The sequence below is a fragment of the Hippocampus comes genome, unplaced genomic scaffold, assembly GCF_001891065.2.
Source record: "Hippocampus comes isolate QL1 unplaced genomic scaffold, H_comes_QL1_v1.1 scaffold174, whole genome shotgun sequence".
NCBI lineage: Eukaryota > Metazoa > Chordata > Actinopteri > Syngnathiformes > Syngnathidae > Hippocampus > Hippocampus comes.
In genome coordinates, this window is record NW_017805983.1 from 3740604 (window position 1) to 3755856 (window position 15253).

The 15253-nt window shown below is 40.2% G+C and overlaps 1 protein-coding gene across 1 annotated transcript in view; it reads right to left on the minus strand.

The window, feature by feature from the left end:
* Positions 1-11265: 11265 nt before the first annotated feature.
* Positions 11266-15253, minus strand: part of cenpe (centromere protein E) — a 29706-nt gene continuing 25718 nt past the window's right edge. The window contains exons 43-45 of the mRNA XM_019890661.1: positions 13717-13852; positions 13306-13637; positions 11266-11394 (exon numbers count right to left, since the gene is read on the minus strand). Coding sequence (XP_019746220.1) covers positions 11330-11394; positions 13306-13637; positions 13717-13852 — 533 coding nt within the window. The 3' untranslated portion in view covers positions 11266-11329. The remainder of the gene's footprint in view (positions 11395-13305; positions 13638-13716; positions 13853-15253) is intronic.

Sequence of the window (15253 nt, forward strand, 5' to 3'; positions counted from 1 at the left end):
AGGAATCTTATAAGAACTGATCTGATCTTATTGGAACGGTGAGACAATTTCCTTTATTTATGTTTTGTTTGTTTTATTGTTGAACATATTTCTGCGTTGGTATCAAAAGGACGGGACGAGGAACTAAGTACAAATACTTAGTTACTGTATGCTAGAAGCTTTTTTTAGGTGTCTGTGCTTGAATATAAATATAAAATATGTTTATGGCTCATGTGCGCGCGCGCACGCGTGTGCGTGCGTGTGTGCGTGCGTGCGCGTGTAGGCCAGTTCTGTCAGCCAATCGAGATTCTCTTAATAAATGTGGCGGGAAGGAAAGTTTTTATTCGTCAATTGGTTTTAGAATTACCTTTACGATAAAAGTTGATACAAGTGGTTTATAAATTGTTCATCTGTTATCGGTTTTGTGACAGAAAGTGGTTTTATTGGGGTTCTGAAAAAAAAAAAAAAAACGTGCCAAAAGCAAGACAGCGCAACATGATTTAACGCGGGTGGCCACAAGGATGCAGACTCACTCACAAATGCACATCAACGTGTTGTGTCAGGTGTTTTTATCCGCCCGAAATTGCCAAGTCAAAAGTCATATGCCAGCCACTAAACCTTTTTGTGTGGCCTGACCACATGATCCTTCGTGGGATTAGCTCATAATTAAGTACAATGACATTATTGTAGAAACAATGAAAAACGTTTTAGTATTCACACTGGTACAAATAAATTGTATCCCTTCTTTATTACTCCTTTTGAAGTCGTTATTTCATGTCATCGAAAATAATTGTGATCACTTAACCCCACCACCACTTGATGTCTGCAAAGACTTCAAGCATAACATGTCAAAATCAATTTGAGTACAGACTTGTAGCATAAATGTACTGTGAAGCAGTTAATAAAGAACTCATTCCCATGGTGATTACGGGATGTACTACGCATGTTTTTCACACAATTTAAAACATCTCACTGGCGCATGATTAAAGTCTATCGGATATTCTATGGTTAAAATACACAAAGGAAAAAGAATAAAAGCGCTATAAAGACCGGTAGAGGCGGATCGTACAGGCGAGAAATGTTTCCAACGACCTCATCATAATGTCACCTTGAGTGCGTGCATGACACAAGTAGGAAGGCAGACTATCAACGTGGGAGGAATTTATTTTTCTCTAAGATTGACTTGACCGTCAGTGTGAGTACAGGGCCTTTGGGCTAGTGTGGCCACTTTGGAGAGCCTTGTTGTCTGCCTTGAGTGCATGCACAACACGGTTAGGAAGGCGGAAGAGCGGGGAGTTTTCAAAGTCCAACTTGACAGTGTGTGGACATGGACTTTGGGCTGACGCGACAACTTTAGAGTGCCTTATTGTCACGATGGCGAAAAAGCCCTGTGATGACCCAGTGAGATACAGCACAATCCAGCTACTGGAGGCTTTAAGTGGATATATCTTCAAACATGCAGTTATGTGTAGGCATGAAAAAGATGCTAGACGAAGTAGCATCCATTAGGGGGAAAAAAATCCATAACTTTCAATTGCAAGATTAAAGTGTGGCCAACTGCAGTCATTGTCTACTCTTTTCCTCAAACATTTTGAAATGATATATGCTAGTTTAACCCTTTTAATCCTGCTCAGCTGATGCACATTTGAATCTTCATTTTACATATCCTTTTTGCCGATTTTTGGGGTTGTTTGCGACACTTTTCTTCATGCTGTTTTTTTCCACTTTGCAAGGACATCAAATGATAGTGTCCTTTTTTCATCTTTGACTAAAATTAAGCTTCATTCCACTCCAGAAAAATGTCGACATGAATCCTCTTTTCTTCATCACCAAAGTGCTAATTCTGCAGCACAAACCGGATGAACTTGACTGACTGAAACATAAACTCAAAAATCCTTAATTCACAATTTACATCGTTCTAGCTGCAAAATACTAAAGTAATTTCTGAACCTTTCATTACAAGTGGAACATTTTGACTGATACAACTTTGACAGGCCTTTCACTTGATTTAGTGTGGTTTACAATTGTAAAAAAATAATAATAATCATCATAACAAGGACTGGTTGTTATGTAAATTAGCTCCCCTTGTCTTAACAGCGGGACATATCAATATTTGTTGATTTTCTCCAAAAACTATGTTTTCATCCTTATTAGGGAAAGTGAAATATTAAGATTCAAATGTTATTATGACTATAGGATCAAGTTCCTGACTTTTTATGTTGGGAGTCACTTTTATAATTCTTTCAGTAACAGGAAGTGAAAACTGTCTCCGCTGCCCGAGCTTCCTGTTTGGTCCCTGCAGCTGGGAGAAGTAATGTATGTTCGCATGTCCTGACCTCTGCCCTTTATTGTGTTGTGGCCTGCTTATATAATGACAGCACTAGCTTTTCGTATTCTCATTCTGGGCAGAAAAAGATGCCCCGAGGAAGCAACACTAAACAACACAATTGGGAAATTGTATGCTTGGACACTCATGCAAAATTCAGCATTTTCGTGCGGAGATGGCTCCAGTGCAAGACGGGTTATAGTTTAACAGGCAAACCCATTTTGATTCATTTTGAATCTGCAGGAAAGTTTATAAATTTGATCCAGGAGACAGAAGTGCAAATATTAATTGCTGCACATATCCAAGGAATTTTATTAGATGCACCAATTTTTTTGGAGTTTACCTGCAGTCTCCATCTTTCTCTCCGGTCTTTAATGGCGTGATCACCATTAACTCCACTGTAAATCTATCAGGAAAAGGCTTATGGTTGAAATTAACCCCAAATGAAAGTGTTTGAAATTCATGAATTGTGGTCGTTCTTACATCACAAGATACATGAAGTCATGTCTCTGTCTCCACAGTTCAAATATTGGAAGTACAAAGTGGTCCCCTGGTAGGCTTGTGATGTATTCTTACAGACTGTTGTGGCCAACCCCCACTTGCGCATCCTTATGATTAATATATGACAACAGAAGAACATTCGAATGGGACAAAAGAAGTCATTATGTAGAGTTGTCTTCTTTAACCAGGTTTTTATATTAGCAGAGGGAGGAGGGAGTCTTCATGGGTGCAGTGAAAAGAAGTGAGTACCTCCAAAACCAGGGAGTTGATTGCAGATTTCCACTTGGGTTTTATTTAATTTAGCAGTCACGCGCAACATCCTGTATTGTCAAGAAACCTAACGCACAGGTCGGCTCAAATCGCTATGCTCGACGACTGAATTCCTCAGGAGATCCTTTTTCACCCCCATCAGTGATTCAGGCTTTCCAGCACCTCAGCCAGTGTTACATGTGGTCTTAGATTTATCTGAACTCACACATCCCAGTGCTTTCCACATCATCGTTCACAGCTATGAGGCACCAAACGCATCTGTGCGGTCTCAAAGGATGTCCCGAGGCAGAAATTGAGCAATTCTCTGCCCAGTCTTCTTTCAGTCTATCATGGGTTAAGTCAATGAGACAGAACGTCGCTGGTCTCTTGGTCCCAGACCAAGTGTGAAACACAATGGCTTCACCACTTGCGTCATGGGTGGCTGAAGGCTTTCATCTTGTCACACAGGTGATAAGGTCTAAAAGCCTGATGTAATTGTCACCGGTCAGCTGTAGGACACGGAACATATCGATAGAATGCATCCACACCACAGCCGAGCTCTCAATCAACATAGGTAGCAAAGTCCTTGGATACATTGGAGAGGATGGCATCATGGGCATGAGTAGTTCAGGCAGACACAGAAGAATGAAGCGGAAGTGGCCTGTCAGGCTATAGACACAAAATCAGAGGCAATGTAAGAAACTAAAGAGAAAGACTGGAAAAAAAAAAGGCTCACAATCTGTTCATTTTTCATCATTCTCATTTCGTGAGATAAATAGTTTGTGTGATCCGGAAAGTTCCAAATTCACTGTTCCAAAGCAACATAGCAAAGCACAAAAGTGTTTTTATTTGTTTCGCATTCCCAAATGAAAATTTGTGTTGTAGTAGTTTAAATGTCATTGTTAATTCTAATTTCCCGAAGAAAATCCTAGTGAGCTGGCTCAAATTTGGGTCGGCTATTAAAAGGTGAATGCAGCTTGAAATTTTCCCCTTTCCTCTTCATAATGACACGACTTCAGGAGCTCAGAGAAAATGAAAGCGTCCAACATTATAGCACTTGATGATCCTGGATGGTTGACTCGTTTTTATGACAGTTGGCCGACTTTGTTTATTGAGCACAAAGTTTGTCTTCATTTCGAGCAAGCAATTCAGAGATCTATTGCATTTTGCAATATTGTTAAACGTAACCATGCTGAAGCTTTTCCCAACATTGCGACTCTTCCGTCCACATTTTTAGACCGATTTAATACTGACCCTATTTAGTCACTTGTTCTCTCATCTTTCACCTTCTCACTCTTAAAGTGAAGGATAACCCCTCCGAGCAAGCAATCTTGTGCCAATTCACGTGTTTCCAACTCAACACAGCATGCATGCAATAAATGCTGAATAGATAAACACTCATGGGCTGTATGATAAGTGAGAGAATCCAAATGCTTACAGTGTAACAGAAATTGAAGCAGGAAAAAATCTCCACCTCAAGAAAAACACATAGCAAACTGAGTATAAATTTAGAAATTGATAGTTGTGGAAAATAATCAATACGTTTGAGTCATGCCAAATTGGAAGATTAGAGTGTAATGTGACAATGCCCTTCACGGTGGCCACACAAAATGTTGACACTCGGGGCACAATTTGGACATTTTTACTTTGAAGGTGTGCTCACTTTTGTTTCTAGCTGCTTAGACAGCCATGGCTGTGTGTTGACTTATTTTGAAGGTAAAGTAAATTTACATTGTCATACAAGATGTAGACTACTTGACATTGTAGCAACAAGTAATTTCTTCAGGCTTGTCCCATGAAAAAATAAAATTTTAAAAATTTGAGAGGTGTACTCACTTCTTGCAGATGCACGAATACTGACGTGAATTTGTTTCCGGCTATTGTTGTCACAGATAACTTTCATGTTCCCCACAATATTTATCTTCAAAGTCAATGTTATTTTGATGATGTGCAATTAAATTGTGTCTGTGCACTTGCTCGACAAACTTGAACTCTTTTCTCCTGCCTACTGTGGAACCAGCCAACTGAGACAAGGCTGCCATCACAACCAGTTGAGTTGACCCTGTCAGGGAGACGACCGCCCCGCCACTCAACAAGACTGGCCAACACGACACACAGGAAAAACAGAAATGTGTGTGTTTATAAAGCTCTCTTCTCTCAAAGCTGGAGCTTGGAGTCTTGAAACTGCGAACCCGATTTGAATATAGCCTCACTTCACGCCCCCCTCCTCCCCTCATATCTGTGCCCCCGCCCCCCCGAAACAAAATGTTTACAGTTTAATGTATTCTGGGGGAATTGTGCAATCACTTAAAACGTACTGGAAATGAGGTAAAAAATAAACTAGAGGCATAAAATGGGGCAGAGAGGGAGGATTCCCCCCAAAAACATTTGAGCAATACTATCAGGTCAACTTGTTTTCTGAACCCTCAAATTCACATTGTATTCACGGTATCAGATGCTAATCGGCTATAGCATCAAGCTAATGGGGCCTTCCTTAAGGCAGTTATTTGGCTCTTTTAAATACACAAAGTTAATTCTTTTTGTTTTAAAGTAAAATGAACTTCCGTGGTGAGTGGCGTTAAACAGATTTAAGCCACTTTTTGGATGAATTGATCACTTTTTGCCAACTGCTTATTGATTTGAATTCACTACCAGCTTAAAATGCTCGTGTACTTGGGCTGGATTTAATATTAGTGGAATGTGCAGTGGGCCAGTAAAAAAACAAACAAAAAAAAAGAAAAATTGTTTTCGGGCTACATTCGACTCAATTCCGAGGAGTGTCGAGGAGAAAAAAAACAAACAACCATTTGTGTGTCTTTGTACATGTTAGTAATATATTTTTTGTGTTAATGTACGCTGCACCCTAATCATCCTACCAGTCTCATTTTCACAAAAAAAAAATATATATATATATATTGAAAAAAATAAAATAAAGCAGGTAAATCTTGAATTTACGGTGGCGCGTGAATTCGTCACCGACAAAGAATAGGAATCTAGGAAGGCCCAGGGAAGCACTTTAAAACAGTACGTGGGAGCTACGATAGTTAACAGGCTGCAAAAGTGCATCGCATGCCTCAGTTTCAGGCTGTTTCTCATCATGGCGCGCGTGTGTGCGTGTGCATGCCGGTAAGGGTAAATCCCTGGAGGTTAGTTGATCGAAAAGTAGATCTTCGGTCCAAAAAGTTTGGTTGGGCACCCCTGGACTATATCATAAAAACAAACCGGTCATCTCTGAGTGCATGCTTAGGACTGCCATTGGCAAAGTTCTTGTGAATCCATCTATCCATCCATCCATTTTCTACCGCTTATCAGGTCACGGGGGCAACAGCTTTAGGAGGGAAGCCCAGACTTCCCTCTCCCCAGCCACTTCTTCTAGCTCTTCCCGGGGGATACCAAGGCGTTCCCAGGCCAGCCGGGAGACATAGTCTCTCCAGCGTGTCCTGGGTCGTCCCCAGGGCCTCCTGCTGGTGGGACGTGGCCGGAACACCTCGCCAGGGAGGCGTCCAGGAGACATCCTAATCAGATGCCTGAGCCACTTCATCCAGCTCCTCTCGACGTGGAGAAGTGGCTCGACTCTGAGCCCCTCCCGGATGACTGAGCTTCCCACCTTATCTATAAGGGAGAGCCCGGACACCCTGCGGAAGAAACTCATATTGACCGCTTGTATCCGGGATCTCGTTCTTTGCGTCACGACCCTTCTTGCGAATCCTTGTGATGAAGTCACAAACACGCTCATTCACACACATGTGCATCTTTGCTCCAGGGGTCCCAAGAAAACAGAAGACTATGGAGAATCATCAGAAGATGCTGGAAAGTGCCCTCTAGCTGATCTCGTATTCGTACGCCTAGAGGAGCCTGAAGGCAGTTCCATCACACAAACACACACACCTGCACAAATCAATAGACTCACACATATACACACAAAAATTCACCCACCTACGTCTGTTCCGGCTGTTTTTTTTACATGCACCCTGAATCCATTTCCTCATGTTTGCTAACGCAGACACAATGCCCTTTCTCACCTGTCAGGTACTATGTCGAAAAGAGACACCGCGGTACAATTTAAGGAGTCACACGCCAGGATTCGCTGCCCACTTCCGTCTCACCTGGCACAAAAGGTGCTTTAACAACCATCATGCACATTGCGTAGGATGCAGGGGGAACAATCGCCGACTGCCAAGAAATGAAAAGCGCTAAGTGGAAGTTCTTGGAAATAAACAGGCAAAATCTACCCGAAAGGCATCAAATTCCTGAAGAAATTGGCATGACTGCTGGCAGCTGCCATTTGTTTGCCTCTGTTGAAGTTAGCATGAGCCCTGCGGAACAAATGATCAACCACCATGAATAACATTTAGAATTTAACACTTTACATATCGGACATCCATCCATCCATTTTCTTAACTGCTTATCCACTTCATAGTCATGGGTGAACTCGAGCCTCTACTTTCTACATCAGGGGTTTCAAATTCGTTTTTGTCATGGGCCACTTTGGAGTTACGTCTTCCCTCGGAGTGCCTTTCTAACAGTGAAACCGAACAAATGTTTAATCATCTCATCGTTTTATTACTTGTACACAACAAACTGATGCATGACTAGTTTTGAAATCAGACAAGTCAACTATTTTTTTGTTGTTTGTTCATGTATTGTTCATGTGAGTGTCAACAGGGTAACTAAATTATTGCAAAACGTCAAGAGTTTTGCAAGGATCATGGAAGCTGACACACATGATTTGCTTTCGTATCGGAGGATGTTTCAAGAGCAGGTTGAAAGTTATGACCGCGGGGATAGGCTCCAGCACGCTTGCGACCCTTTTCAAGAACAGCGGATTTGAAAATGGATGGATTGAATTCCAGATGCAAGTGAATTCAAGATGTCTCGTGGGCCACGAATTGAAAAGTGATTTTTAGACAATGCACATCACGTGTGCATGCTACCTGAGTGGCAAAGACGTACCTTCGAGATGAATTAAAATGGACAAAGATTTTACATAACTACACAGAGATATTTTATGCTGCTAGAGCAAAGAGAGTATATAGTCTGTACTAGAGGATGACACGGGAACAAATTTTCACATCAGTCCAATCCCTATCCCACATGGAAAAATAAATAAATCCAGCCCCAGTGAAAACGCTTCCCATTTTGTTCCGCTCCCATTCAGTGTGACTTCTCTGTGGTGTGTCAAATTTACAAGAGATGTATTTTCGCTTTACAGGGACTTTAAACTTCTCCTCTACCTTTGTTAGCACTTTGAATTTGCATATCAAAGAAATCCCAAGGGGACGCACTTTGCATATTTACATTTGATTTGGAACGTTAAATGAACATGTCAAAAACAGTCGTGTTTGTATCTCTCTGAAGGTGCAAAGACTGTCGCTTGTATAATTAGCACCATAACATGTAACATCGCCAAATGAACAAAAGAAGCAGAATTCAAACAACAGCAAGCGGCACCTTTCATATGTTGCCTTTCATTACGCATATTCAAATATTCCCATTTCACCTTTGGACCTCAATGCTTGCTAAATGATAGCTCTATTTGAATAATAAAGACAAAAATATGTATTGTAGGTATGTGCTAATGTTTCTTAGCTAGTAGTGACATTAGGTCTCCTAAATTCCATCAGTTTCACTTCTGAAGGGAGGGGTGGGGTGAATATTTTTAGATTGTTCATGGTTGTGAAAGGAATTTCGGTTCAAGGTCATTTTTTTTTTCTCTGCTTGACAAAAACAATCTGTCTTCTTAACGTCACAGAGTTCAAAGTCACGAAACAGTTAAAGCGATCTGTCATTTTACCTGACAGCGGAACGTCTCCACACTGATATGTTGATCCTCTGAAACCAAATTTAAACTTTTTCTTGTCACATGTTGATGGGGGCAGAAGATGGGGGGGAGGACTCGGAGGTCCCCCCCCCCACCCCCACCGTGGTGACACGTTTGATGTGTGTTTCTTAACATGTCTGCAAATAAAACCGTTTCCCAGCTTCTTCCTGCTGAACGAGGAGCCTAAAAACGTGATTCTTGCTGGAGTCAGTATTTTGAATTCAGGATTGCGCACTAGTCTATTGGGCTGTAGATGATTTTTGTTTTCTTTCGTGGTACCTAACCTCCCAATGCATTGATTTGGTTCTCCTTTATTATAACTTTATGGTTATTTTCAAACAATCTGCCATATTTTATCATACCAAAGTAAAAAAAAAAAAAAAAAAAGGAAAAAGTACAGAATGAAATATGGGGGTTTGGGATGGGGTGGTTGGTTGGGGGGGCGGTGACAAAATCAAAAAACCTTTATTGTTCACTATATATAATAGCCATTTGGATAACACGGCAAAATGAAAGTAATTTTACTCTTAACTTGCATAGCGCTTGTACTGGGGTAGGGAATCAATGTCCAAGTATCATTCATTATTTTTATTCTCAATTGGTAATCAAATTATTATTTGATTTCATTTTAAAATCCTCCAGTCTTAACAATATTGCGTAATTGCCTACATTATGATATAGATGATGATCATTCTGATGGATTGTGCTCCAACCTAACATGGGCATGATATACTGTATTTCAAGAGCAACTTATGAGTTTTTAACTTCTTTAACCAAAAGAAAACCTGTCTGACACAATGAAATCAGCCAAAAGATCTCAAAAATCTGCAAAACAAATGCCATGGTTCAAAGAAATTCAAGAACATGCGAGTAAAAGTCACTGAAATCTGTCAGTCTAGAAACGGTTACAAAGCCACACCCAAGGATTTAGGACTGCGGTGAATGACAATGAGAGCCATTACGCACAAATGGAGAAAACATGGAACAGCGGAGACCAGTCGGCCAAAAAAAAAAACACTCCCAATAGCAAAGCGAAGGCTCGCCCAGATCATCAAAAGAATCCAGGACAACATCAACTACTGATTCTAGGTCTCTGTCACCTCAGTGAAGGTCAATTTTTATGACTCAATACTAAGGCAGAGAGTAGGTGAAAATGACATCAATGGCAGCGTTCCCAGAAGTAAACCACTGCTGACCATGGGGGGGGGGGGATGATTGTCTTACTTTTGCCCTAAAAACAAACACACACAATTCCCAAGACTTTTGGGGAGAATAGAGACAAAAAGAACTTATTGGAAATGTGTGTCTTGTTCTGCACCAAACACAGCATCATACCAGAGTGGCAGTGTGATGGTATGGGGCTGCTCAACTAATTCAGGACCTGGATGACTTGCTGCGATTGATGGAACCATGAATTCTGTTGTTTACCAGAAAATCCTGAGGGACAATGTTTGGCCATCAATTTATGACCTTAGGCTGAAACACAATCGGATTCTGAAGGAGGACAGTGAGACAAAACACACCAGCAAGTCAAATTCTGAATGCCTTACAGGTGGTTTAAAAGTAATTCTATAAGGAAGAGTGGGTCAAAATATCTCCATGGATGTGAAATACTCATTAACAGTTTTAGAAAACACTTGATTTCAGTTGGTGCTGCTGAGGGTGGCCCAAGAGGTTAGGATATTGGTGTATACAGGCGCTCCCCGCTTTACGAACTTTCGTGTTGCGAACAACGGTACATACGAACATTTTTGCGGGTACAGGTATGTCGAAAAATGTTCTCGGACAGAGATGCTGTCAGTCAGATTTTGTATCCACACACACACACACACACACACACACACACACACACACACACACACACACACACACACACACATTTAAAAACTGCATTTAATGTTCACTTAGGTTGTCTTTGTCTGAAAATCTTCAACAATTAAGTGGGGAAATTATGGGGGGGAAAATAATTAAGAGTTAAAATACTTTTTCAAGGGCACTGTATTTAATCTGCACAAATCTTGTATTTTTAAAAGATTCAAATGATATAATTCTGCAACTGGGCTTAGTGTGCTCCCTGTTGGTTTGAAGGCAACACTACAATAGAAATGTTATGAGAACCTTCAAAACAAGAAAAAAAAAACCTAACAGGTTGTGAGGGTAAATATGGTAAACACAAATCTTGAAAAACAGGAGTAAGTAACCAAATAGCTCAATACTCCAACAAAACTGAAAACAATTCTCCAAACAAATACTGAAATTTAAATACAGTACTTCTCCATTTTTTTACAACACTCAAAACATAGAATTTTTAAAGGTGCGTGCGTGTGTGTAATAAACCTCTTAAAGTGCTCCAAGTATAAGAATCACAACAAATAACCAGGAATAAAAGTGTTTTGTGAATTTATTGAATTCTAAAAGGAATAATTAAAAAGGGAAGAAAAGCAATGTTGTATTCACTGTGTAATACAGGATTCAAGGGCTTCCGGTGGCTGAGAGGCGCACCCATCCGGGTTGGCATCTGTAAAAACAGCGAAAAAGGCAGTCATTAATAACTGGTGTTCATGAACCAATCCCAAAGTGTTGTACCTGCTGAAATTACACCACTTTACAATTTCTGGAAAAATTGTGCTGATAACACCTCCAGTGTGTTTGTTTCACAACTTGGAGCCACCATCTGATCAATTGTTGTCTTTCAAATTGTTTGACACTTCAAACCAGGGGTGTCCAAACAGAAGAGAAGGATTTAAGGGCCATTTCAGGCTTCTTCATCTTTCATTTATTGATTACGCACGGTAATAAAAAATAAATAAATAAATCCAGTGGAGGTAAAGTTACTGTATCCTAAGCAATTGTTGTTTTGTGTGTATTAGACTTCACATTTAACATCTCTGCTACATCACAGCTTTGCAGAAATTAATCTCTACATCCATCCATCCATTTTCTAATCCGTTTTATCCTCACAAAGGTCACGGGCGTGCCGGAGCCTATCCCAGCTGTCTTTGGGCAGTAGGCGGGGGACACCCTGAAACGGCTGCCAGCCAATCGCAGGGCACACCGAGACGAACAACTATTCGCGCGCACACTCACACCTAGGGACTATTTAGACTAGAGTGTTCCAGTAACCTGCCGCACATTTTTTGGGGAATGTGGGAGGAAACCGGAGTACCCAGAGAAAACCCACACAGGCACAGGAAGGGCAGAATCGAACCCTGCACCTCTGCACTTGTGACGGCAACACGCTGCTGATCAGTCGACGGACTGCTGGAATCTCCACATTCAGAACCAAAACAAGGGAAATCTTTACGATAATGCTGATCTTCAAAAGAGTGTTCACTGTTTTGAAAGTAAGAAGTACAATACAGGCAAACTTGACACAAGCAGAGTGTATTTTTTTATATCTGCAACGGGCCTTTAAAAAACAGCTGATTACGGATGGAAGATTTTGGACACCCTGAGCTTATGAAGAGGACATCACTGGTGTTGAGCCGCAACCTCGTACTGCATGACACAATGCGTCAGTGCAGTCAAATGTAAATAGTTATTGTAAAAGTAATGGCCGAAGTCACATTTTCACAAAATATTTTGCTTTAAACATCTCATGATGCTGAATACTGCCGCTAAAAATCGGCTTTATGGTTAGTTGAAGAGGTCATTCAATTCCACACCTGAAATGAAATTATAAATGACTATAATCAGAATTCGGTTCGATTTTTGTGCTTGGGGGGGGAATAACTTGAGCCATTAATTTTAGGAACGTGACCAAATGTTAATTAACTCATTCACTCCCAGCCATTTTCACTGGAGCAACTGCCTCAATCCCAGCGTTTTATTGGATTTTGACTGATCTTGCAAGGCCCACAGAATATTTGGTTCTAATGCTATATAAACATTGAGCCTACCAAAATAAAGTTTGGACTCTCTTCTTTCGGCAGAAAAAAAATCTTTTTCCATTCTTCAGCAATTGGCATTAAAAAATGGCTAAGTTTCAAGAAAATGGCGATTACTGGGCAAAAAAAAAAAACGGAGAAAAATAGCTTTTTGTAAAAGCATACATTTCAAGCACATGAGGCACCACTGCCACCTACTGGTCGCCTTTTTACATGATTTACAATGCAAACGGCTTATTCTCATTCACAGATTGCATTAGACACTCCTCCTCTCTATGATGCAAAAAAAAGACTTGGACTCCTTGGTAGGCGGGGCCTAATTTTAAAAAGACTACAAGTACGTCTTGTGGAATGAAAGAGTTAACAGCCAAAATGTGACTGACCACAGTTAGACCATTGCGAGACTAATAAAGGTTTTCTTACTTGTCTTTGCATTTGTCCCATCGAGAACATGGGAAAGCTCTGACAAAGACAAACAGCCTTATTATGACATAGCTACACATCAACTGCCCTACAACATGGGATTTGATCAGGGAGTTTACCTGCACTGATTCCAAGGTTGGAGTTATCGAAGAACATTTTGGGAAATGTTCCAGGAAGCAGATTAGCGCCTTTGTCAAAAAATTTGCTTTTTGGAGAGTCGAGCAGTGGCACTTTTGGTGACTCCAACAGCTTGATTGGGGAGTCAAGGACCTTCTGGGAAGCAACTACGAACTTCTTTGGTGACTGAGGCAAGAAGTCGGAGCACACGGCAAGTCCCTGTTTGGTGGGAGTACATGGCGGTGACGGTTTGACATCCACTTTGGCCTTTGACTTCATCTTGAGCGCTCTGTTCTTCCATTTGATCAGGTCAGCCTGCTGGCTAGAAATCACGCTGGGGGTGGAGCAGAACAGAACATGTCAAGAGGAAATCTAACTGAAGCGGCGCCACTCATTCTATGTGTTCGTCTTACTTTTCAAGATGCGTGATTTTAATCTGAAGCTGTTTGACTTCCTCCGCCAGTTTACTATTTTGCAGAACACCGCTGCTCTTGTTCACCAAACCCCGGGGGTTGAGAAAGCGGTCACAAAGCTCTTGACCCTGCAAGACTAAAGAAGAATTCAAGAAACTTGGGTGAGTTAGAAAAAGTCAAAAACGGTTAGAATATTGCCAAGCAACCAACTTCTAAATACAGTGATTCCTCGCTACTTTGCGGTTCACTTATCGTGGTTTCAGTGCATCGCGGCTTTTTCAAAAGTATTCACCCCCCAAAAATAAATAAATAAAATAATGGTGAAAATGCCGCAGAAGGTCCGCGAGAGGCAGCGAAAGTCTGAACAATAGCGAGTCACATCGAGCAACATATACAGTACTACATGTATATTTCATGTTGACTGTATTTTGTTATTTATACACTAACCTAACCTATACATCTTTATATATACACACACACATATATATACATATGTATATATATATATATATATATATACACACACACACACACACATACACACATATACATACACACATATATATATATACACACACATATACATATATATACAGACACACACACGTATGTATGTATGTATGTATGTATGTATGTATGTATGTATGTATGTATCACACACACACACACACACACACACACATCACTGTAGTCGGGTAATAATCCACGACAATCTCAAAAATATGCTTTTTTTCCCCCTAGCATGACATGGCTTAATATGGAGTACACATACATCCTAAGAAATGTTTATAAAATTGAATGAATCAACTATCTGCCAAAGCACATTATTGTGTTCTTTGCTCTAAACAATTTTCCAACAAAAGCATAGATCAAGTCTGCTATGACTGTACTTATTATTCTGATTTCTGGAGTCCTTCATGAAGGCAGACAGATTATCTTTTGTGTTTAATCAAAATCGAACATTCGCAAACATCTGCCTTTGCTTTGGGAAAACAATGAGAAAGCAGGAACTGAATCAGTTCCAAAACATTTGGCGAGTACAGAATCAATCCTTCCTGTGTGATATTGCTTCATTGTTTTTAGACGACTAAACAATACCAATCAGGGTAGTTAAAAACAAAAAAAAACAACAACAACATTTTTAAATACACTAATGCAAGATAAAATTTGTATCCAATTCATCAATTCGAAAAATATTTAATAGTTTCAAGAACAAAACTTTTCCACTTAATTTTTTCAAACTCTGCTTTCCAACATATATTCAGGTACCATTTTTAACGTTTATTTGCAATACATTTGAACTGAATGATATAAATAAATTGTTGTTTTTTTTCATATATTTAAGCACAGTCTTAACACTGTGCATAATCTTAATGGGGTAGTATTCCAATCATATGTCTAATTTTTGATGAAAACTTGCTACAGTAAAACTCCTCTACAACGAAATCATGTTTGCAGCAAGAAATTTTTCACAACGGGGGGCTTTCCACTGTAGCAACTTTGATCTCAGATGTAAGCACACACACACACACACACA